This window comes from Triticum urartu, chromosome 6 (genome assembly GCF_003073215.2).
Source record: "Triticum urartu cultivar G1812 chromosome 6, Tu2.1, whole genome shotgun sequence".
Taxonomy (NCBI): Eukaryota; Viridiplantae; Streptophyta; class Magnoliopsida; order Poales; family Poaceae; genus Triticum; species Triticum urartu.
The window spans coordinates 553,782,475-553,806,260 of record NC_053027.1 but is presented as its reverse complement, the minus strand read 5'-3'; the positions used below and the strand labels follow the sequence as shown (position 1 = coordinate 553,806,260).

General features: G+C 49.7%; 3 protein-coding genes across 3 annotated transcripts; 2 read left to right on the top strand and 1 right to left on the bottom strand.

The window, feature by feature from the left end:
- Window positions 1–5,793: 5,793 nt before the first annotated feature.
- On the top strand, window positions 5,794–11,371 carry LOC125515295 (clathrin interactor EPSIN 2-like). Its single transcript, XM_048680740.1, has 14 exons — window positions 5,794–6,055; window positions 6,454–6,582; window positions 6,678–6,729; window positions 6,901–6,980; window positions 7,062–7,140; window positions 7,236–7,319; window positions 7,429–7,574; window positions 7,678–7,983; window positions 8,122–8,163; window positions 8,247–8,342; window positions 8,421–8,632; window positions 8,838–9,037; window positions 9,432–10,368; window positions 10,453–11,371. The coding sequence occupies exons 2-14, from the start codon at window positions 6,548–6,550 to the stop codon at window positions 11,010–11,012; spliced, it is 2,829 nt and encodes a 942-aa protein (XP_048536697.1). The 5' UTR covers window positions 5,794–6,055; window positions 6,454–6,547; the 3' UTR covers window positions 11,013–11,371.
- LOC125515296 (agmatine coumaroyltransferase-2-like) lies at window positions 11,143–12,902 on the bottom strand. Its single transcript, XM_048680741.1, has one exon. It carries the CDS (start codon window positions 12,835–12,837, stop codon window positions 11,476–11,478), a length of 1,362 nt encoding a protein of 453 aa, XP_048536698.1. The 5' UTR covers window positions 12,838–12,902; the 3' UTR covers window positions 11,143–11,475.
- A 4,080-nt stretch (window positions 12,903–16,982) lies between these two features.
- On the top strand, window positions 16,983–19,415 carry LOC125512930 (protein SRG1-like). Its single transcript, XM_048677996.1, has 4 exons — window positions 16,983–17,397; window positions 17,477–17,736; window positions 18,517–18,844; window positions 18,969–19,415. The coding sequence occupies exons 1-4, from the start codon at window positions 17,155–17,157 to the stop codon at window positions 19,209–19,211; spliced, it is 1,074 nt and encodes a 357-aa protein (XP_048533953.1). The 5' UTR covers window positions 16,983–17,154; the 3' UTR covers window positions 19,212–19,415.
- The last annotated feature ends 4,371 nt before the right edge of the window (window positions 19,416–23,786 follow it).

Genomic DNA, 23,786 nt, shown 5'->3' with positions numbered 1-23,786 from the left:
GCGGTGGTGGCCGGCTCTGGCTGTCGACCAGAATAAGGCTACCTCCACCGCGCGACCCTATCCTGTCCGTTCCTATCTGTTTGGAGTAAAACGAACGAATAGCGCAGCCCAGCGCACGGCCTTAAACGGACAAATGTCCGGATTCCGTCCGTTTTCGACCTATCCCCGGCCAAACTTGCGCTCGGTCTAGGGTGAAACGGACGCGCGCGGACGGCTTGGACGCACGCCCTTGTCCCCCCCTGGTTCGCCTGTCGGGGACACTAGCAGTCCCTCCGCTCCCAACACTTCCACCCTCTCTCTCTCGCCCCGCCCCGTCGCCGGCGCCGCCGCTATTCTCCGGCTGCCTCCTCACCGCGCAGCCTCCGGTCGTCCCTACCAAACCACTTCTCGACATGGCCGCCACCACGCCCGTGCTGTGGCCGTAGTTTTGGCCGTCGACGTCTTTGCCGGGCGCAGAGGGGACATAACCGCCGGCGACGCACACGACGTCCTCGGCAGCTCCCGACGAGAGCTCCACAGCGGCCAGTAGCCGGCCGGCAACCACCCCTGCTGCGTCAAGGTGATCATCGCGGCCTCTTCGCCACCACGCCCGCAAGGTGTTCGGCATTTTGCCCACAAAGGTATGGACAGTGGAGACGAGTTTTTCTTCCATCACTTTCTTTGTTCATCGGACGATTCGTCGTCGGATGATGAAGATATTGTGGTGGCTGCACTGGTCGTTCACGACCACATTCAACGGCAGCTTCCTCGGTACAGGGGGTCACTCCCTGGCCGTGCTCCCAACCTGAACCGCAACAGGGAGAGAGGGCACGCCCTGCTCTATGCCGATTACTTTGCCAACACCCCGCTCTTCAAGCCGGATAAATTCCGTCGCCGTTTTCGAATGGCAAGGCATGTGTTCAATCGTATCCGAGAGGGAGTGGTTGCTCATGATCCATACTTCGAGTGCAAGACGGATGCCCTTGGCAAGCTTGGATTCTCCTCTTACCAGAAATGCACCGCGGCCATCCGCATGCTTGCATATGGAATTCCAGGCGATCTGGTGGATGAGTATGTGCGTATGAGTGAGACAACATGTCTGATGTCAATGTACAAGTTTTGCCAGGCTGTGATCGAGATGTTTGGCCCAGAGTACTTGAGGCAGCCAACTGCCGCTGATACAGAGAGATTGTTGGTGACCAACGCAGCTGGAGGCTTTCCAGGCATGCTTGGCAGCATAGATTGTATGTACTGGGAGTGGAAGAACTGTCCATTTGCTTGGCAGAGCCAGTACAAAGGGCATGTCAAGGCGTGCACTGTCATATTAGAAACGGTGGCATCACAGGATCTTTGGATATGGCATTCTTTCTTCGGCATGGCAGGTTCTCACAATGATATCAACGTGCTGCAGCGTTCTCCAGTCTTCGCGAGGCTTGCAGAAGGCCACTCCCCACCTGTCAACTTTGAGATCAACGACCACCATTACAACAAGGGATACTATCTAACAGATGGTATATATCCTCAGTGGTCAACTTTTATGAAGACAATCTCGAAACCCCAAGGTGAGAAGAGAAAGAGATTTGCCCAAATGCAAGAGAGTGTTAGAAAAGATGTGGAACGTGCTTTTGGTGTGCTTCAATCCCGGTAGGGTATCGTTCGAAACCCTGCACTGTCATGGGATGAAAGGAAGCTTTGGGAGGTGATGACTGTTTGTGTGATCATGCACAACATGATCGTCGAGGACGAGCGTGATGAGAGTATCTTCGACCAAGGATTTGACTATCAAGGTGAAAATATTGAGCCCCTGCACCAAGACCCGGCCACATTTGAACAATTTGCTCAATTCCATCATGAGATGCGTGATTGACACTCTCATTTGAATTTTCAAAATGACTTGGTCGAGCACGTGTGGGATCACATTGACAACCAATAGATGTAGAGAGAATTCCTTATTTGGCCCTTTCTTAAATTTTGATTCCCTATTTGGCCCAAAATAAAATTTTCCACCCTATTTGTCACCTAAAGTAATTTATGTTTCTTATATGGCACTTCCGTCCATTTTAGACACTAACGGTGTTAAGTCTGAGGTGAAAAGACCATATTGTCCCTGGTGCATTGTGTAACTATCATGAATGTAATAATAAAAAGAAAAAATCCACTCATGTTTTATGGATGTTCAACGGATGTTGTGCATGTATATGCATAGCTAGTTTTTTTTTTGCGGATAAACTTGCATAGTTAGTTAGGCATCTTCAGCCGCGTCCCAGGAAGGCCTCCCCAGGCGATTTTTTCACGCCGGCGCAAAAAAAAGGGCCCAGTCGCGCCCCAGGAGCCCGATTTTCGCCGGCCTGGGCCGAAAACAGCGCCGGCGGACCCAGGCCGAACCCGGCGCGCTGGGGGGCGCCCGGGGGCGCCGGGGCGAACTGTTTTGGCGCGAAACAGCCGCGGGCCCGCCGCGTCAGCGACAACGGCGCCTCGTCTTCCCCCAACGGCCTCGGTTCCCGCGGGGAATCAATGCCAAGGCTGCCGCCGGTCAGCCTTGCCATTGATTCCTCATGGGCGGCGCGTCACGGGACGGCGCGCCGATGCCTCCCCTCTCTCACACGCGTACACACGGGTGCGGCACAGCTATATAGCCGGTGGCCTGCACTCGCCTGTGCCCACACCAGCCCCGCCCCCGCCGTCGCCCAGCTCCTCCCTCTCCCTACCTCTCTCGAGCGCCGCCGCCCAGCCCCTCCCTCTATCTCTCTACCTCTTCCGAGCCCGTCGCCATGGCGGAACGCTTCCCCGGAGACGAGGCGGCGGCCAACGGCTTCGGCCGCCGTTCGCTCCGCGAACAGGAGTCCTGGCTCCTGTTTCAGGCGAACATCCCAGCGCCGCCGGACATGCGCGCCGGGCCGACGGGGTGGAGGCTCAGCGCCGGAGGAGTGCCCATTCCCCCGTTGCCCGACGTCGTGGCAAAGCCGAAGTACTTCGCCGAAGAAGTCGAGGTCGTGCGCGCCTCCCTCACCGACGCCCAACTCTCCCTCCACCAGTACGCCGCCGACAACCACGCGGCTTGGGCGGCGTATTTCGAGCGCCGCCAGCAGCAGCGCTTGGCGTCCATCAACGGCGCGCCGGTGGTTGGTGGCCGGCAGAACAGCGAGGGGCGCCACCTGTGGTGGGGCGTTCCCGGCCGCACACTCGAGGGCGTGCTGACGTACCTCGAGGGCGGCAACGACCCACCGTTGGCGTACCCGGCGAGGGCGGCCGCCCCGGCGCAGCACCGACGCGCCGGGCCATGGGCGCCAAGGAGGTTCAGGTCCTCCTCCTCTTATTCCTCCTCCCGATCTTCATCGCACTCCTCCGGCACTCCGGCCCTGCTCGGCGTCAAGGCCGAGCCCGCGGCGGAGACGCTGCTCGGTCGGCGCACTCGCAGCGCCGGCATCGTCATCAACGAGGGCGGCCGGCGTGCCTACTCGTCGGCTCCTCCTCCGCGTTTCGTCAAGCCAAAGACGGAGCCGGGGCTCGCGCCAGTGAAGAAGGAGCCGGCCGCGCCGGTGACAACGAAGCTCGACGACGACGACACGACCCTGGAATGGGCGCGCAAGGACTCCATAGCGATGGAGAAGGAGCGCCTGGAGAAGGCGAAGGAGCGCCAGTGTGTCGCCCTGCTTCGCTTCGCGGAGCGTCGACGCGGCCGCGACGAAGGCGGAGTCGTCGTCATCTGCGACAGCGACGACGACGACGACGACGACGATGCGCCACCACCAGTCCGCCATGGCGCCGCCGGGCAGGGGTCCAGCTGGGGCGCCCGCGTCAAGGAGGAGAAGGCCGACGACGACGATGGCGGCGACGGCGGCGACTTCAGCCAGTTTTTCCTTTAGATTAGTTTATTATGTATATGTGCTATGTAATGAAAATCCGCGAACTTCGCCGAAATGTGCCGAAATTTATCGTGTTTGGCCGAATTTTATCGTGTTTAAGCCGAATTTCGCCGAACTTCTTTTATTTTAAAACATGCCTGGGGACGGCCCTGGGCCGGCGGCTGGGGACCAACTCGCCCCCAGGCCTAATTTTTGCGCCGGCTCACCCCAAACAGCGATTTTAGACGTTCCCTGGAAGGCCAGCGGCTGGAGATGCCCTTAGTCGGCAATATCGATCAATCAGCGGCTGGTAGTTTATAGTATACGTACATACATAGCATAACTAGCCTAACCTCAAGATCGATCCAGCAGGCTGCTAGCTTCGGTAGCTAGCTTGCTACGTGTGTGCGTGTTGTCTCCTAAAAGAATCGATCAAGCACGGCTTGTGTATTTACACATTTCGCCGGAATCTCAACAGACCACTAAGGCCACGGGACATGCACGCACACACCCGCACGCACCATGGTGACCACGGGCGTACACACGTCATCGCGGCCTCAACGCTGCGGGCCATCCACTATGCAGCCGCACTCGCACGTAATTAACTAATCAAAATATTGAAGCATACATATACAATATGCACAGTATTAGTTGAACATCCCTAAAACATGGATGAGCTGATTGCTTTTTTACTACATCCAGAATGGTTACACAATACATTAGGGGCAAAACGGTCTTTTCACCTCACACTTAACACCGCTAGTGTCTAAAATGAACGGAAGTGTCATATAAGGAACAAAAATTACTTTAGGTGTCAAATAGAGAAGAAAATTTATTTTGGGCCAAATAAGAAACCAAACTTTAAAAAAGGGCCAAATAAGGAATTCTCTCATAGATGTATTGGTCCATTTTATGTTTAGTCAAGACAATTTCGATTTGGTTATAAAAATATTTTATTAAAGACATTTCAATTGGGTTGTAAAACTATTTTAATTTTCAGACAAATATTTGGGTTGTAAACTAGTTTTGATAAAAATTTGAGCATTTTTGGCCCTGACGGACAGGATAGGGCAAAAGGATGCGTCCGCGCGATGGGCGCACGACCACCGCATCCCAGGACACGCCCGGACACAACCCCAAATCGCTAGCCAAACGCTCTGAATCCGGATAAAATGGACGTCCGTTTGGGGTCGCGCGATGAAGTTGGCCTAAACCTGTGGTAGTTTGTTTGTTACCGAGAAGGTAGTACTCCTATACTCGTGAAACTTCTGGCACGTCCCTAAAAAAATGAGAGAAACTTCTGGTACTGTTTTTTTTTCTTCTGCTTTGCGATTCGTTAGTAGTACATGATGACACCATGGCACCGTCTTACATGGCGGGTCGATTTACACAATTTAGTAAATCGGAAATGCCGAGTACCTGACGTCAGGCACGTGCACATGATAAATTGAACGTTTTACGATGACAATTGTAGTGAAACAAAGATGGTAAAATCAGCTGGCGCACATGGAGATTTTCTTTGGAAAATAAACTGAATCACGAAGTTACCATACTTGCCAACTAAACTTGTCGTAGAAAACGCTCGATTTGACATGCTCAAATTCTGACTGTTGCGGCGTTATCAGATTCTAATAAATACGGTATGTATATAAGATCCGAATTATGGAATGCAGTAATATTTTTCTGAGAAAGTATACACACCCATTTTCTGCGTGCCTGTCCTTTCTCTTTCGCAGGTCCCGACTACGGACACGAGACAGAGAGAAAAATGCTATTTCTACGGACACCAGATTAGATTTTTTTTGTTAGAAGAGAAGCGCGCAACTGATCACGCGTCGGCGTCGCCAACCCGCTGGCTGGTTCACCCATTGTTTGAACTAAACCCCCCAAAAAAATGCTTAATTAGCCGAGCACCAGCAGAGCAGCCAGCAGCAAAGGGGAAAGGAAAGGGAAGCAGCACAAAAGAAACGAGATTATTGTTCTCCCTCCCCTCCCTCGCACCCGCCTACCCTCCGTAGCCAGCCAGCGACAACTCAGGGAGACGAGACGAGACGAGAGGAAAGCGCCCCCGCCCGCCCCCCATTCCTCGCTCCCTCCCTTCCGCCTCGCGCCCGCGCGTGGAATCCCCTTTGACTCGCAGCTTCCCCCGCCGACGCCCGCCAGCCGCGCCTGCCGGCGGGTCGACCAGCGGCAGTCCGATCCGCCGCCGCTCGTCCCGCCTCCTCACCCAGGTTCGTCCCGCGCACGTCCCGAGCTCCTATCGCTGCTGCTGCTGCCTGCGATGGCCCGCCGGATCCGCGCTTGCTGCCGCTCGGGGCCGGGGAATGACCGGATCTCCTGCCGGGGGACCGGGGCTCTGTCGGCGGCGCCCGCTAGATCTGGGGCGGGCGCGCCGTACGGACGCACGCACGCACGCCGCGGCGGGTTTTCGAATTCACGCGGATCTCCTGCCCGTTCCTGCTGTTGGAGCCGCGCCCGCTTTTCGTGCCGGATTCTGCCTACTCTGTTTGGCTGTTAGGATCGTTTGTTCTTTTGAGCTTGCTTCTCGGCGATGCTAAGCCTGTACAATCGGAGTTGAAATGGTAGCGGTAGGTGGCAGCTTGGATCTCACCAGCAATGGATTGTGCAGGTCTCCTACCGAGGAGGAGGAGGAGGAGGAGCAGGAGGAGGGGAGGCTGACACCCGGGTGCGCGCAGGGGGCTAGCTAGATTCGGAAGGGCGCCATGAAGAAAGTGTTCGACCAGACGGTCCGGGACCTGTACGTGACCTCCATGCCATCTGTCTGTTCATTCGAGCGAGAGTTGTTCGTTTGCCAATAATAGTATTTATTCGTTCCTGTCTTTCTCCTTGCAGGAAACGCGGGGTGAATAAAAAGGTCCTCAAGGTGCCTGGCACGGAACAGAAGGTGAGGAGATCCCAGGCCCTCTTTCATGCACAAAAGCACAAGCATGCCTTAAGCATGCTGTTGCCAAATTCGCCTGATTGCTCACTGCATACATCCAGTTGCTACGAAGCATAATCTTAAGATGAGACTGCTCTTGTATTAATCCGTTCCACGCAAACTGACCTGAAACAGATTCTCGACGCCACAAGCAACGAGCCGTGGGGCCCCCATGGATCCCTCCTGGCGGAGATCGCCCAAGCAACACATAACTAGTACGCCTTCTGCTATCCGGTTGCCGCTTTGCCGGACAGGGCCCTGTTTTCTTGCTTCTAATGTGCTTATCGTGTTTGCAGTCATGAGTATCAGATGATAATGAATATCGTGTGGAAGAGGGTCAGCGATACTGGTAAAAATTGGCGGCATGTGTACAAGGTATGCTCTTCTCTACAAACGCGAGTGGATGGGGAAACTAATCTTGATAATGCGTTGGACAGTTTAATCTGATGCTGTGTTTTGCTCTTTTGTAGGGATTGATTGTCCTGGATTACCTGGTAGCACATGGAACCGAGCGAGTTATTGATGACATAAGGGAGCATTCTTATCAGATATCGGTAATGCTATCAATCCTCTACTTCCTGCTTCAAGAGCCACACAGGCATCTCATCTTATGTTCCTCATCATGCTTGCTTGATGCTCTAAAAAATATAATCGGAATTGCAGGCACTAGCTGATTTCCAGTATATCGATTCTAGTGGGAGAGATCAAGGTAGCAATGTACGACGGAAATCCCAGAGCCTCGTTAGTTTAGTTAATGATAAGGAAAGGATACTGGAAGTTAGGCAGAAAGCACTTGCTACCAGGGACAAGTGAGTGTAACTTTGTACTATGTTTGCTTCAAATATCTGATCGGCACACACTGTGTCGTAGACATGTTTCTTGTGCTGATTAGTTTTCTGCGTTCCTTTATAGGTATCGGAGTGCATTTGCCACGAGTGGACCACACAGGAGTCCTGGTGGATATGACAATGACCGTGATCGCTACGAAGGAGGTAGATATGATAACAGGAATGGCTATGGGAGGGAACGAGATGGGTATAGAGATGATGACAGATACAGTGGCGCTGGAGATACCCCCAATAGGGATGGAGATCGTTATTCTAGGGATTCTAATGAACGCAACAGGGAAGATGAATACAGAGGAAGTAATAGCAACCCTGAGTATGCAGAAGGATCAGGCCGCAGGAGCTACGGGGATGAGGAGGCTTATTCATCCCGGTCCGTTTCATCGCTTGTTTCGATCTAACATTCTTAAGCGCTGATTATAGGAGGGTCAACAGATGATTTTCAAGATTGTTTTTGTGTATTACTAATATATTGCCATTTATGTTAAACATCCTCCTGTTTCTGTTACAGTGGTCGTGGCAGCAACGCTGATGCGCCTACTCAGGATGAGAGGTAAAAATGTAGTGTTGTTGAGTTCTTACCTTTTAGCTTGTCCTTCCGGAGCTAGCTGTCTTAAGTTCTACCTGCTTTAACAGGCCTATTGAGCGGAAGGCTTCTAACCAGCAGATTGCTTCACCACCAAACTACGAAGATGTCACAGGAGATACCCAGGACAATCATCATGATGAAAGGTGATGATTCTATCCTACAATTTATAATCTGTAGATAGAATAATGACATCGGGAATCTGAGCCATCCATCCATTTCAGAAATGGAGGGAGTGTGCCTGCTGTTGCACCAAAGGTGTCTTCTCCATCTGTTCCTAGAACAAGCTTTCCCCCAGCCCCAGGGCAGGTGAATGGTGTTCATGATAAGCCTGTCGAGGTTGTAGCTGCACAACCACCTGCTCCTGCTGCACAACCACCTGCGCCTGTTGAACCGAATGGTTTTGATGAGTTTGATCCACGTGGATCAGTACCAGGTATAGTTTGTACTCTTTTAGCAGTCATTGCTCATGACTAAACCAAAGTTATGGAAAATAGCAATGTTTTTTTGTTCTATTTCTTTATAAACTGTACAAGAAGAACAGTTGCATGGAAGAATTTTGACTAACTGGCATGTTGCTGTTATAAATTTCTTTTGATGATTACTAAATACTAATTTCTTTCTTATGTCTATCCTTTCAGATGCTTCACCTCCGGTGAATACCTCACCGATAATGAATAGCTTTGAGATGGATTTGTTTGGGTCAGATCCTATTGGCGCCCTGGCTTTGGTTTCTGTGCCTCAGCCGACTGACGTCCCAAGTGTCGAGCCATCAGCAAGTTCAGGTTTTGAAACGGATAGTTTTATGGGCATGCCACCTGCTTCTAATGGATTCAGTGAGGTATGAATCTGTAGAACTTACTGCCATTTGCATAAATTAGCGCTGATGATAATGGGGAGAAGATACAATTTACACCGGACTGCTTCTTAAATTCTAGTGTCACTAGTTTACTTAAAGTAATTTAAACTGCCTTACAATTCCTTGAAATTTGACATACTGGATAAGTTGAGCACTAGTAAGGTAAAAATATTACTTAGCATAGTTGTTAAAATGTATTTATCCTTTGTGCATCTGGAGTAATGTTGGCTAAATTTCGGTCAGTATAACTTTTCTGAATTAAACGTGAAGTGACTTCCTTTTGTGATGGAATGACTGTTGTGTTCTGTTTTAATATGGTCATTATAGCCCACGCAAGCAGAGATTCAGCCTTTTCTCTTGTATTTAAATATTGTAGGCAATTGATGCTTCAAATCCTTTTGGAGATCCTACTCCTTTCAAGGCAGTTCAAGAAGAGAATCATGCAGCTTCTCAGACAAATGCGACCCCTGCTGGTTCATTCCAGGCCACAGGACCTGGTGCAGATGTAAATCCTTTCCAGCCTGCTTCATCCACTAGCTTTGGTTTTGAAGATACTCTCGGCGGTCTCAGTTTTGCATCCAATGCTGCACCTGGGCAACAGGATATTTTCGGAAGCACCACCTCCTTACCTTCGGGGGTTTCACATGCAAATCCGTCCCAACAGGCACCCCCAGCTTATGTTCCCTCCCAGGCATCTCAGCCTATTACTCATGCTCCTCAAGCAGTGGCACCCAATACTCATGCTGCTCCCATGTTTGCTCAGCCACAAGCATATCCTGCAGCCATGAACCCATCATCATTTTCTCAGGCTGCTGCGCCATCATTTGCTCCTCCACAGCCACCTCAACATGCTGCACCATCATTTGCTCCTCCACAGCCACCTCAACATGCTGCACCATCATTTGCTCCTCCACAGCCACCTCAACATGCAGCTCCAAATCTACCATCAGGCCCATCAAACTTTTATATGCAACCGGCTTCACAGAATGGAGCACCACCATCCTATGTTCCTCCACAGTCTTCTCATCTCCCACCTCAACACGCATCTCAGCAAAGCTTCCTCCCACAAACTGCTGCACCAGCACCACAGGCACCATCAATATCTCGAGGGGCATCTCAGCCTTTTGGTGCCCCAAATTCAGTGCCATCTGGTGCCAGCACTCCTCTGCAGTCAAGTTTATCAGCTCCCCCAGAAACACTAATTTCAGCTTTGCAAGTTAGTCAGACCCAGCCAGTGAAGAAATTTGAGCCCAAATCTACAGTTTGGTCTGATACATTGACCCGGGGTCTCGTTGATTTCAACATTTCTGGTGGTAAGTGGCTTTTGTCTATGCGCCTGCAATGTCCTCATTCTGTTTTTGTGTGTTTTGACCTAATTGTATGTTGTTTTTTTACAGCAAAAACCAATCCACACGCAGATATTGGAGTGGACTTCGATTCAATCAACCGCAAGGATAAAAGACAAGACAAGAAGATCTCTCAAGCACCTGTAGTATCTACGATCACCATGGGCAAGGCCATGGGCTCTGGCTCTGGCATTGGCCGAGCTGGTGCGAGTGCCGTTGCACCTCCTTCCAACCCAATGGGTGCGGGGCGGGGTGTCGGTATTGGTGGTGCTGGTTATGGTGGCGGAATGGGAATGAACCGGCCAATGGGGATGGGAATGGGAATGGGAATGAACCAACAACCCATGGGAGTGGGGATGGGGATGAACCAGCAACCGATGGGGATGAACCAACAACCCATGGGAATGGGCATGGGGATGAACCAACAACAGATGGGAATGGGAATGGGGATGAACCAACAACAGATGGGAATGGGGATGGGGATGGGCATGAACCCGGGGATGATGCGGCCTCCTCAGATGGGGATGGCTCCCGGCGGCATGCCTGGCGCCGGGTACAACCAGATGGGTGCTGGATATGGCGGCCAGCAGCCATACGGCGGGTACAGGTGAGATTACACAGCGGTGGATCGAACAGCGAGGGTTTGAGAAAACAGTTTAGCAGGCTTTCGGATTTTGCTCACCTGGGTTTCCCTTATGTATGATTTCTTTTGTTGGGGGGGTATAATTTTTATCACTATTCTTTTTCCTATCCATCCCATGTTGGATATACTGTATCTACTGAAATGTATCGACATGGCACTGCCACAACTGCCGCGTTGTGTTTGGATGCAAAGCCACATGATATTACAAGCTTGGTTGGTTGTAGTTGTATAATTCTCTATAGGCTACTCTTGTCACCAAACATATGTTATTTGTTTCAGCGTTCTTGCTGGATAGGCAATAAAAGGATGTACTACCATTTTGTCGAATTTTTGTTTTTGTTCGCGCCATTTGAGCAACATTTGTTATCATAGATAGATTGGTTCTTGATCAAACAAGACTAGAAACTTGCGGAAAGAAGAGTGGTAAAAATCTAGAGTTTTGAGAGGCCGGATGTGCAGCAGTTCCTGAAGGCATCCATGTCGCGGCGGAAGAGGGAAACGTAGGCGTCCACGCTGCCGCTGCCGGCGGAAGACGCCACGAGGAAGGCCACGCCCTCCACCGGCACGTAGCTGGGCATGAAGAGGAAGGGCCGGCCACCCCCCAGGTCCAGGTCATAGAACGGCAGCCGCACCCAGCTGTTCACCTCGACGTTCGGGCTCAGCACCATGTCCGCCGCGTCGGCCGTCGGCACCAGCCGCTCCTCCTCCACGGCCCCGGAGCAGGCGAAGTCGATGAAGGATCTGTAGTAGGTGTCGTCGACCCGCGCAACCGCCCGGCCGATGAGCTCCGCCGCGTGGCGCAGCGGCATGTCCACGAGCTCTCGCGCGGTGGCCGTCGGCCGCGCCCAGAGCACCACGTTGCCGGTGTACCCGTCCGGCACCGGCGGCCTCATCCGCCTTCGCCCGTCCACTCCGATGAGCAGGGCGGTGGCGTCGCCCCCGTCGAACCCGCGCGCCCGCGTCACGCACCGCCACAGATGCGCCAGCACGCACTGCACCGTGCTCGTGCTGTGCCGCGCCCCGGCCGACGACGCCTGCGCCTTCAGCTTCGCGATGCGCTCCGCGCTGAAGTGCACCCTCTCTACCACCACCTCCTCCTCCTCGCCGCCGCCACCGCCGGCGTCGTCGTCCTTGCGGGCGTCGTATGGCTTGAACTCGGCGCGGCGGTGCTCGTGCTCGATCTTAGGCGGGCTGCGCGGCGGGAAGAACGACGTCCGGTCGTGCACCGGGGCGGGGTCGACGGGGGCGCCGCGCGTGGCCTGGCCCCACGCGAGGATGAAGTTGCAGAACCCGCGGCCGTCGGCGACGGTGTGGTGCACGGTCAGGCCGACGACGAGCGACCCGCACGCGAACCGCGTGGCCTGGACCAGCATCAGCTCGTCGCCGCCGCTCGGGTGCAGGCTCAGCGCCGCGCGAGTGGGCCGCAGCGGCATGACGCTGCCGAGCGCCACGCCGGCCGTCGCCTCGACGAACCGCGCGCCGGCGTCGTTGAGGAGGATGGCGCGGCGGCTGCCGTCGGCGTCCCGGGCGAGACGCCCGGCGAACTCGCGGTACTCGACGAGGGCCCTGGCGAGCCCGGCCTCGAGGACGCCGTTGGGCGGGGCCGGCGGGTGGAAGGCGTAGATGACGGAGACCTGCGTGTCCAAGTTGGCCTTGTCGAACACTGAGAGCGGGACGACGTTCGTCGTGAACGGAGGAGCCACCGGGCGGTGGCCGCCATAGTCAGGCTTGATGGACTTGGATGACTGCACCGTGATCTTCATACGGCAAGCTAAGAAAAATGTTGCACGCATGTACGCGAGCAAGATGGGGATGAACAAAACTAGCGCGAACGTGACATCTCTCTATATATCCCAGCAATTTGCACGAACACACGCAAATATAACGAGGCAACTGATCTCATCGAGTTTCGAACTTTTTTGTCCAAACAAATAAAATAATGAAAATAGGTATTCAGAACCTTTTTTGGTCGAACAAAAAATTGAAAGTGTCTAGAAAAAATGGATTTTTTTCTCTAAAATGAACACTACCACACTGACCATTCTCCGAAAGTTGCGAACTCTTTGTCCAAACAAATAAAACAATAAAAATACGTATTCAAAACCTTTTTTTGTCAAATTTTGAAGAAAAAATTAAAGTGTCCAAAAAAATTGATTTTTTTTTCTTCTAAAACGAACACTACCATGCTGATCATTCAGAGAAAGTTTCAAGTTTTTTTTGCCAAACATATATTAAAAAAAATACAAAGACAATAGACGTTCAACCCCTGTTTTGGTCAACTTGCCAGCTGATATGGACACTGACTGGAAGGGTCAACTGATCAAGACCAGTAAAACTGACCAGAAACCGGTTTGAGGGGAGACAGGGTTGAAAGTTGCTCGGTTTTGAAAGTTGACGGTTGTAATTTAGAATGTAATAAAGTTTAGAGTTGTTTCTTAGACATTTGTGTCAACTCAGGATTGAAATATGGACATCTCCCAACTTTCAAAACCGGGCATATTTGTAAACTTACTTTCTAAAGGCATATATTTAGTTACTGCTTTTGGTAATCATAACAATATAAGATTACTATTATCAACTTCCTTAATATGTCCATAATACTCATGACTAAAAATTATTCCAATCTAATTTCACCTCATATACCCTAATACCCCCTCCGTTCCTAAATATAAATCCTTTTAGAGATTTCACTATGATTATATACAGATGTATATAGATATATTTTAGAGTGTAGATTCACTCATTTTGCTCCGTATGTGGTCCCTTATTGGAATCTCTAAAAAGACTTCTATTTAGGAACGAAGGGGGTAGAATCCAATAACTGTACTACACACCATATTTTCAACAAGAGAGTAATATATTAATATTAATATCAAGAGAATAAAAATTGAGAGAAGTCCATATTTCAGGCGTTCCCCAATCCAAATTTGTGTCCTTTTTGAATAGTCTCAACTTCTTCAAGGTCTCCACTAGGCCTTGATATTGCATCCTTTGTTTTTCCTATGATATCAGGCGCTCATAAGCCTACGGAATTGAAAAGGACATGCTACTCAATCATGTGTTTTTCCCGTCCCTGTGTTTTGAGTCATGTGAATCAATGTCTAAAAGTTTTGATTTTTTTTTTGAAATTTCTAACCTAACTCTCTCAATGTTTTCAACCATATATTGTGGTTATGGTAGTCGGCTTTTCTTCAGTGTGTCCGTGAGTTTGCCTTGGCCGCCTGTTGCTATGAAGTCGAAGCTGCGGTGCGGGGGCCCGATGGCGTACGATGACTGGCGATAGGTGGCCCGTTCGGCAATCTCCCGTGATGCCAGCCTCGTCTAGTTTCTCTGTAGTTCTTAGCCGGAGTCGGAGCTGCGTTGCCCTTTTGTGGGTGGAGGGCGATCCACCATGTAAGCGTAGTGTTGTTTTGCATCTAGTAGAGTTGTCGTTTTTCTCCTATTTCTTTGATCTTTGGATCCTCCCCATATTGTTGTTCCACTGCTTTCTACTAATTGAACCTAGTAATTTGCTGGATCTTTCAAAATAAAAAACAATATAACAAACTTCTTTTTTGAGGGAACAATATAACAAACTTTGCATGCAAAGGAATGTCATGGCTCACCTGCATAGTTGCATCCTACGAAAACAATTCAATGGATGTGACCAAACTCAGACATGATAATTTTTTTGTAAGATTAACGCAAGCTGGGAGTATCAAAGATATTTTTTTAAACAATGCTGCGCCAATGATAAGAATCTTGCTAATATCCATCCTTTGTCAGCATGAATGTAGTCTAAAAGGTGACTTCAAAATAACATAAGCTATTGCATACAGGCGATAGAGTTTCCTCTGCCTCCCGTCACCGTCACCGCCCCCGCCTATCTACCTTGTCTCCAGACTCTAGTGGCATTAGGCCCATGGAGGCACGGTATATCCCAGCCCCTGCTGATAAGGGGGGCTTCATTTTTAGGTGTTTTTTTTTGAGTTTGACTAGGGTTTGTGTCCTAGAAAGTAAGGCGGTGGCGACACCCTGAAGATGGAGTAAGGTTCTCCCCGCCCAGCCCCATTCTGATGGCGTGTCTAGCGTCATTGGAGGGTGTGTGGAGGCGTGTCTCCAGCGGATCTTGCGGAATTTGTTCTGTGTTTATCTTTGATTGATCCGGTTGGTTCTGGTTTTCGTTCGTCTATATTCATGTATTTACATGTTGAATGTTTTCGATTTACGCTTCTCATCATCGAGAACGGTTGCTGTTCTGCAGCACTGGTCGTATGGGGTCTTAGCACGATGACTTTCTGATTGTCAACAACAAGGTTTGCCCGGCTCTAGTGAAGGAGGGGCAGTGACGGCAGTGCGCCTTCGGCTCGCTACAGCGCTTATAGTCGTCGCTAGGTGGTCTATGAACCCGAATATAATTTCTTTTACCTCTGGTGTTCTTTATACCATCTTGATGTTTCATGACTTGATTAAAAGTTTTCGTGCGTAAAAAGGAAAGTGATCTAAGAGCATCTCCAACGGCCGTAACAAAAATTTCGCGCCCAATAAAAGTTTTAGCGCGTCACTACCAGATGCCCAAAAACACGTGCCCCAAAAGTAGACAGTGCAAATTGTGAAGCGCGCGCAATCCGGAGTCCAAAATATGCTGCGCGATAGCGTTTTTCAGCGCGCGTCCTAAATCTTTTAGCGCTACAGCATCTGCTGGAACTATTCGGCGCCAAAAAAACAAAATTTTAGTGTGCAAAGCTCTTTTTGGACGCCTGTTATAGATGCTCTAAAGGCTTACAACCTCGCTAGGTGGTCTACCGACACAATGAGAGCGTTTTGGCAACTTGTAACAATAATGAGGGTGAGAGTATCCAAGGCAATTTTTCAGAACAACGCTGCACTGATTAAAAGATAAGGCTTACTACGGATAAAGGGTTTGGCAACTTGACAACTTGACAACGAAGAGGGTGAGAGTGTTTTCCTATTTTTCTTAGGGCAAGCACAAAGCTTTATTACGAAACATTCTGGGCTTCATCGGCCAATACAACATTAGCTACAATAGCTGAAACATCATCATCTAAGACAAGATCCTCTCCATCAGGGAGTGATGAACCTAGTTGCGCTAGGTAGTGGCGCAGGCATGTTTGCATCACGCTTACAATGAAGAAAGTCACACATAGTGAACCAAAGTTTGGCCTCCCCAATATCCTGTGCTTCCTTGGAGAAATCAGCAGCAAATGGACCAGACACATTGAAGGCGCGCCCTGCCCTGACAGCCACAATCTGGCCATCAGAATCTTGCTCCTGAGCTCACATGTACCGTACCAGCCAACCAAGCGGCCTGTCAAAATTACCAACAAAAAATTGCAATCAATTCAAATAATTAATGTAGCAAAAAGACTAACAAGATTTGACATTCATGATGGTCCGTCAAAATTCGCTGCTCTAATTTGAAGCTTTTTGGAGCTCCGATCTTGCATACAAAAGCTATTATTTCCTCACGAAATTTCACACGCAGCTATTTTTTTTTAGAAAAGGAGAATGACCCTCGGTCTCTGCATCTAGGCGATGCATACGGCCACATTTTACACGCAGCTATAGGACACCCAAACATGTTGTTGCTAAGCATTTTTTTTCTATTGTTTTCGAACTTACCGTTCATCCATCCAGATGCACGTGAGCTCGGTGACACAAAGGATACGTGTCGTCTAACCACGCAGGGAGGGAGGCGGCACGTGCCAGACCCGGGAGGGAAACGTCGACCGCTAGCTCGAGCACCACCGTTTTTGGTTTTGGTTCAAATGGCCACCAATCTCTCACGTCACTGCATGTCTGCATCTGCATGATCTCCAGCTCCACGCCCGTCCAGGCGGTGCCGCTGTAGCCGTGCGTCCGGGGACACGCATTCATGGCCATATGCATCTTTCTGATATAGAGGTCGGGGAATTCCTCTTTTTCGAAAAAAAAAATCTTGCCCGCGCGTCCAACTGCGGCCGTCGTCCGCTGAATGCTACGCGCATGATCGTCCAACAGACAAAGCCGAGCTTCAAGCCCGCTGCGCTGCGCCCAGGAGAAGAGAAACTGCCAAAGCGGGAGCTCAGCACTAGCAGCAGTAACAACCAACCAAAACCAAGCAGCCAACCATGTCATACGGCCAACAATTCAAGATACGCGAGGTGCCCCCGATCGTGCAGGAGCTGGTGGCCGGCGGCGTGCAGGAGCCGCCGGGCCAGTACGTGGTCCCCGAGCAAGACCGTCCGGCCGCGGCGGCGGTCTCGGAGATACCCGAGCCCATCCCCGTCGTCGACCTCAGCCGGCTGTCCGCCAACAGCGCCGACGAGCTCGCCAAGCTGCAGTCCGCCTTGCAGAACTGGGACCTCTTCCTGGTAAATTTATTCTCAAACTTCTTTCGGTTTTCTTGTCGTCGTGTGATGTGATGAAGTGGTCATTTCGATCTTTCTCCAGGCCGTTGGACATGGAATGGAGCCTGGTTTTCTTGCCGAGGTGACGAAGGCTGTGAGGGAGTTCTTCAAGCTCCCGCTAGAAGAGAAACAGAAGTACTCGAACATTGTCGACGGTGAGAAGATGAGCTCGGATGGGTACGGCAACGACATGGTCGTCGTGGAACATCAGGTCCTTGACTGGAACGACCGGCTCAGCCTCCTGGTGGAACCCGAGTCGGAGAGAGCCTATGCACTGTGGCCAACGCAGCCACCTTCTTTCAGGTCCGTGCCCTCTAGGTTTTTGCCATGATCTGTTCAGTGGAGTTGGAAACTCCGACCTGTTGGCATTGAGATTCACCGAAAAACAGCGTAAGTAGTTTCATTTTTAGGTTTCCACTGGAATCAACATATACTACATATCTTCATTAATTCAGAAATACATATCCTTCCAAAAAACGTGCTGCTAGATCTTTTAATCTTTATTTAATACACTTATGCATACAGAATATCAAGATTCTAGTATAATGTCATAATAAATCTTAGACTTGTCATGAAACCTATACAACCAGTTATGCATGTAAACGGCAATAATCCGCTTATGACTTCACCCAAGCATACAAGGACAGATGTAATGAAAGAAGGAAAAAGTAGCTCCGCAACTCGCCCAATTACAACTCGTCTTACTATCTGATCTTTCTAGAAGTATTTTGGGCCTCTAAGCACTTTCTTGCTTGGCACTACTCCAATGAATGAACTTCGATTCGGACTGTGCCGGGACCCCATTGGCTGCATTTCAAGAAGTAATATGGCTGAGAAATTATCTTCTCTGTCTCGATGTGACTAAGCATGCCTATGAGACAATGGTCAAATATGTCCTTGCTTTATTATCAACTTTTGAGTTTTTCTTACAAGTTGAACAATAAAAAAGACGCCAGGTCATTACATATCAATATAGATTGATGAGTATATTTTCAAATTGCAATCCATGATAAAAACCCTAAACTGACGAGTAACCGATTCAATACATTTCTCTTATCATCCATAGTATATTGTGTTGCGCAGAGACATTCTATGCGAGTACACGGTCCGATGCAGACTGGTGGCAAACCTTATGCTGCAAAACCTAGCCAAGCTTCTCAATTTACAGGAGGAATACTTGACAACCATGCTCGGTGAGAAGTCCTTAACCCAAGCTATAATCAACTACTACCCTCGGTGCCCCAAGCCGGACCATGTCTTGGGCCTTAAGCCCCATACCGATGCTTCGATGATCACGGTCAACTTCATTGATGATGATGTTAGCGGGCTCCAGCTCCAGAAGAATGACATATGGTACAACGTGCCCATCGTCCCAAACGCATTGGTTGTGAACATAGGGGATGTAATGGAGGTAACTTTATTGTGTCTGTTGGTAGTTGGCTATATAGTTTGTAACTTTGTATGATCCCGTCTTGTACATTGTCAAGCTAAGATATATATGCATCTCTCTGTTTCATCCTAGTGCATGTATGCAGGTAGTGAGCAACGGGTTGTTCAAAAGCCTAGTGCATAGGGTCGTGACCAATGCGGAGAAAGAGCGCTTGTCGTTGGTGATGTTCTACACGTTGGACCCAGAGGCGGAGATTGAGCCGGTTCCAGAGCTGGTGGATGACAAGAGACCTAGACGGTACGGGAAGATGAAGAGCAAGGACTACCTAGCGAAATTCTTTGACACTTATGCAACAGGGAAACTAGCCATCGACTCCATGAAGATCTGAATTAGGATTCCAATGCGAATAAGTTTGGAGAGGGTATGCTCGTGTATGTGAGCGACTTCAATTATACTGTGTAAAAAAGAAAGTTCAGTGAGTACTATGGTCATGTTTCTTCCAATGACCAGTTTGTAACGAGTTAATAAATGGGCTTGGCCCATGAAGAATTTCTGAAATTTCTAATGTAAATCTCAAAAGGGCCATGTGTAAATGGTGAGTGGAGGCGTAATCTTTAGTCGCACCCCGAAAGTGGAGGAGGTGTGAGACCAACCTAAATAGTGGAGTCTTCCGCGTCTCCACTAAGTGATGGGTATGAGGATGGCAAGAGAACACCACACGCGTGCGCTTGCCTTGCCTGGCCTAGGCTAGGGCCAGGGTGCAGGGCGCGGGCGTGTGACATGCGTGTGAATGGTCCACCGAAATCCAGTCCATAGACTTGCAGGAGCGCGGATTACTTTTGCCATTTTATTTTTTTGATGTTTTGACAGCCAATTTTAGGATCACGGATTCCTTTTGCCATTTTATTTTTTGATGTCTTAACCGACAAGTTCATTGTTTTCTTGTTCGGTAAGTTTACGATTTGTAAACCAAGCCATTTTGAGATCATGATCGCGACCCGATATAGGGTCGGTTCTCCTATATATACGACTTACCATCCACGACCAAAGACACACCGGAAAAAACGAGGGTTTTGCCTCATCTTGCAACTTGCGCTGCCACTGTAATCTACTCCATGGTGAATGTCGGTGAGCATTGGCGAGCGGGTCTCCGGAACCTCTCGCCCTTGTGATTCTACACCGGAAGAGGGAGAATTAGGGTTTGGGAAAGCGCTTCACGCAATTACTCAAGTTTGCCATCACAGGTTGTCTTCCATCCAGGTTGTCTTCACGCGATTACTCGTATTTGTTCGCTGTTTTCCAAGTTCTTTTGGATTTCTTTCAACATCCACGTTCCTGAACAAGTAGAACAAGAGCGAGAAGAGAAAGAAACATAAAAGGTGCGAGATGAAGAAGAACATCACGAACACTTGGTGAGGATTAAGAAGCCAATGGGAAAGAACAAGGCGTCCGGGGAGAAGGGATGAGATAGGTGGGAGGATGGGGACCAGATGCATTGAATAGATGTAGTTGGCCATTGTTCATTGAGGTGGATAGGCTCTGGCTGCTACACATGACAGAACTTCTGACCAGTGGGAACAGAACCGTGTGGAATTAAAGACTGATATACGCCAAAGCAAATGAGAATACGAGATGATAAAGTTTGCAGTACAGTGTGGTTAATATAGTGGTTGAGGATCCCAAGACACATGAACAGATATGACTCGAGTGGGCAGCGTCGCTGACGGTGTCCTGGACTAGGGGGTACTCACCACGTCATCTCCCGATCTGTTGGGGTGGGCCGAGGACCCCCATGGCCGTATACTCATGGGCCAGTTCGGACAACTGCCGCATACATGGAAGATTTTACAAGACTTGGTGATCAATACAAGGACTCCTCCCCACCGGCGTATTCGGCTAGGACTCTTGTTATCCTAGGCCTCTGGTGCATTATATAAACCGAGGCCAGACTAGTCGATAGATATATACAGACAATCATACCATAGGCTAGCTTCTAGGGTTTAGCCTTTCCGATCTCGTGGTAGATCAACTCTTGTAATACTCATATCATCAAGAATAAATCAAGCAGGATGTAGGGTTTTACCTCCATCAAGAGGTCCCGAACCTGGGTAAAACTTCATGTCCCCTGCCTCCTATTAAGATCCGCCTTAGAAGCACAGTTCGGGACCCCCTACCCGAGATCCGCCGGTTTTGACACCGACATTGGTGCTTTCATTGAGAGTTCCGCTGTGTGATCGACAAAGGGATCGATGGCTCGTCTGCGGATTAACTGCGACGTCGACATCTTCATCACCGGCTCGCCTGGTCACCTTGGCTCGACCGAGGACTGTGCCCTACCTCCGATCATCATGTTCGGATGAGGGCCTGCATCAACATCAACTCTGATCTCTATCAAGATCATGGAGGAATCATCCAGGGAGCCCGGGGGCTCAACGTCAACATTGCCCTCGGGCGACCGTACTGTTTTTCTAGACAACGAACTTGTATCCGCCGCCACCGCCTCCTCGAGCGTCGGTTTGACGATTGCTCCAGTGGAATAGTGCAGAATTACTTCTACAACAGCCATGCAAAATTTCCTCGAGTTCCGATGGAGGAATCTCTGACAATCTATGATATACCGGAGCCCTGTCAAATCTGGACGGGAATCTGGACGAGTTTAGGGCGTGGTCTCCAGAGCCCAGCTCATAGATCCTTTGAAAGATCCAACCGTTCATCTACTGCGGAATTCTCATATCTACCACCCCTCCAAATTTCAGCTCGATCCGACGGTTCAAACTCCGGGAACCTTCCGATGAGTGGACCAATTTTAGGATTCATTTTCTGCGCGAATACGGATCTGACCCGAATTCATGTTTCTTTATGAACGTGATATTGGACAACCTTTTTAGAGGAATTCTCTTCTAGGGTATTGTGCGTCGTTTTTAAACACATGCCCGTAAAATTTTAAGCCTCCTCTGAGGTCATCTTCATCATCGTGCTGGTGTCAAACTAGTCCGGCAATATTGCTCCAAGGCTGCCGACCTGCGCTAGACACGTCGTCACTTTGTTGAGCCGAGCTCAACTTCTTCGGATCATCATCTCGGCAAGCCGAACAAGAGTCCGGGATCGTGAAGGATAAATCATCACCAACATCGCCGCCCCACGGATTACACGGAGCGGGCATACCGGCATCGTCGCACGGTCGCTTCATCAAGCCGGCATCGACCACGTCATGACCTGCATCGGCAGGGCCGCACTATTGCTTCTTCAAGCCGGTGTCCATCACGCCGACCTACTTCGACTCATCAGCTGACATCGAGGCTTCGACATCTCGGCTGGATCGGGGGTTTCGCCATCTCTTCATCAACCTACTCTGGACACTTCGGCGTCACTAGCCGACTAGCTCCGTCACGTTAGCTGGACCGAGGGCTTTGCCTCGGCGAGCCAACCTTTGACAGCATTGCCATGCCGTCGTTTTATCGCCCATCAGGCAATGGGTGTGCGGATCGAGTCCCAATTTTGGGAATCACCTTCCTTCGGAACGCTACAATAAATAAATCAGGTGCTATTAATCCCAGTATTTTTTGCTTGTTTGGGTTCATTTTTTCCAAGGAATTATTACTCTGGCTTGTACATCATATGTACACAGGTCTATCAAATGGTGGCCGCATTAACGACGGTCGCATGGTGGTTCGGTCAGTCTCCGTACATAGTCCGGCGAATGCCGCATCCGGAACTCGGACCGACCTGTGAATTCAGGCTTTGCCACGCCTTTATCGCATCACGCCGACGCCCTGCATCGACATTGACTTCGGCGCCAGGCCATATTTCTTTTATTATTCACTTTGCATAAATTATTTATTATGCAACATTTTTTCAATTATTATTACTATTATCTTCGATTTGCACTATTTTTTGTGCACAGGAAAATGATCCGGGGACTTCGGCATCATTCTGCCGGTCCGCATTGACCGTGCTATGTCACCACTTCGGCGTGTCGACCTCTCCGCTCCGCCACCTCGGGACAGGCTTGAGGGATGGAACCTTGTCCCGCATCAAGCTCGGACCACGTTATCAATGTCGAACACATTAACCAGCTAAGTCGCTTTCATGCTCAAAGTTTTAATTTTTAACTTGTGTTCGGCTCGACCTAGCATTATACTTTTTTGGAAAAAAGTTGCTTGTAAAAATTTCCTTGTCCAAACTTTGTTTGTGACACACATATTCAAATACTCCGTTTATTTGGGGGCTTCCTTTATGAAGTTTTTCCTCTTGCATATGATTATACTTGTACGGCTTCGTTCCTTATTCGTGTATTACGCCACAATATGCACCATATTGACTTAAGCGATTTGCAAGCTGGGTTGCCTGGCTCCTGTGCTTACCCCTACGTTCCCGATTGTTCGGCTAGGGAGTAAAGGGAGCACCTCTGCGATTGTCACGACCGGTTCCTTCGAGCTCTGACCTCAGACTGGGTGAAGCCGAAAGCTAGCGCTCCTATTGTTTTCAATCATGGTCGGCACACAACGGAACCCATGAGTACAAAAAATCTATTGCACAAGTCTCATAGTAATAATGAGCACCGAAGAAAGGTATCGGTGGGGGTACTATTTTCTTCAAAGATGCTTCTTACAGTTCGTCTGTAATATAGCATAAGTTCCCTGAGCACGCTTTGTCTGTTACAGCCTTATGGCCCGGTTGCCTGGTTATCAGAAACACTGTCGATATTCTCGATAGGTGGAGTACATAACACTTTTCGGTCATTGACCGAAGAAGGAGAAGTCGACGGTCGGTTAAGACGCGTTTAAAGTTTGGTTGAACAAAGATATGATATAAGTACTTCGGTACATACAATCATTATACATAAAACCTTTTACCCAAGTCACTTGGGGGCTCTTAAAATTTATATGAGCTATTTTATAGTAAATGTGTTTTCTTCTTGGTCGTTGCAAAGTCTTTTTCTATCGCTCCTTTTTCGACGTGA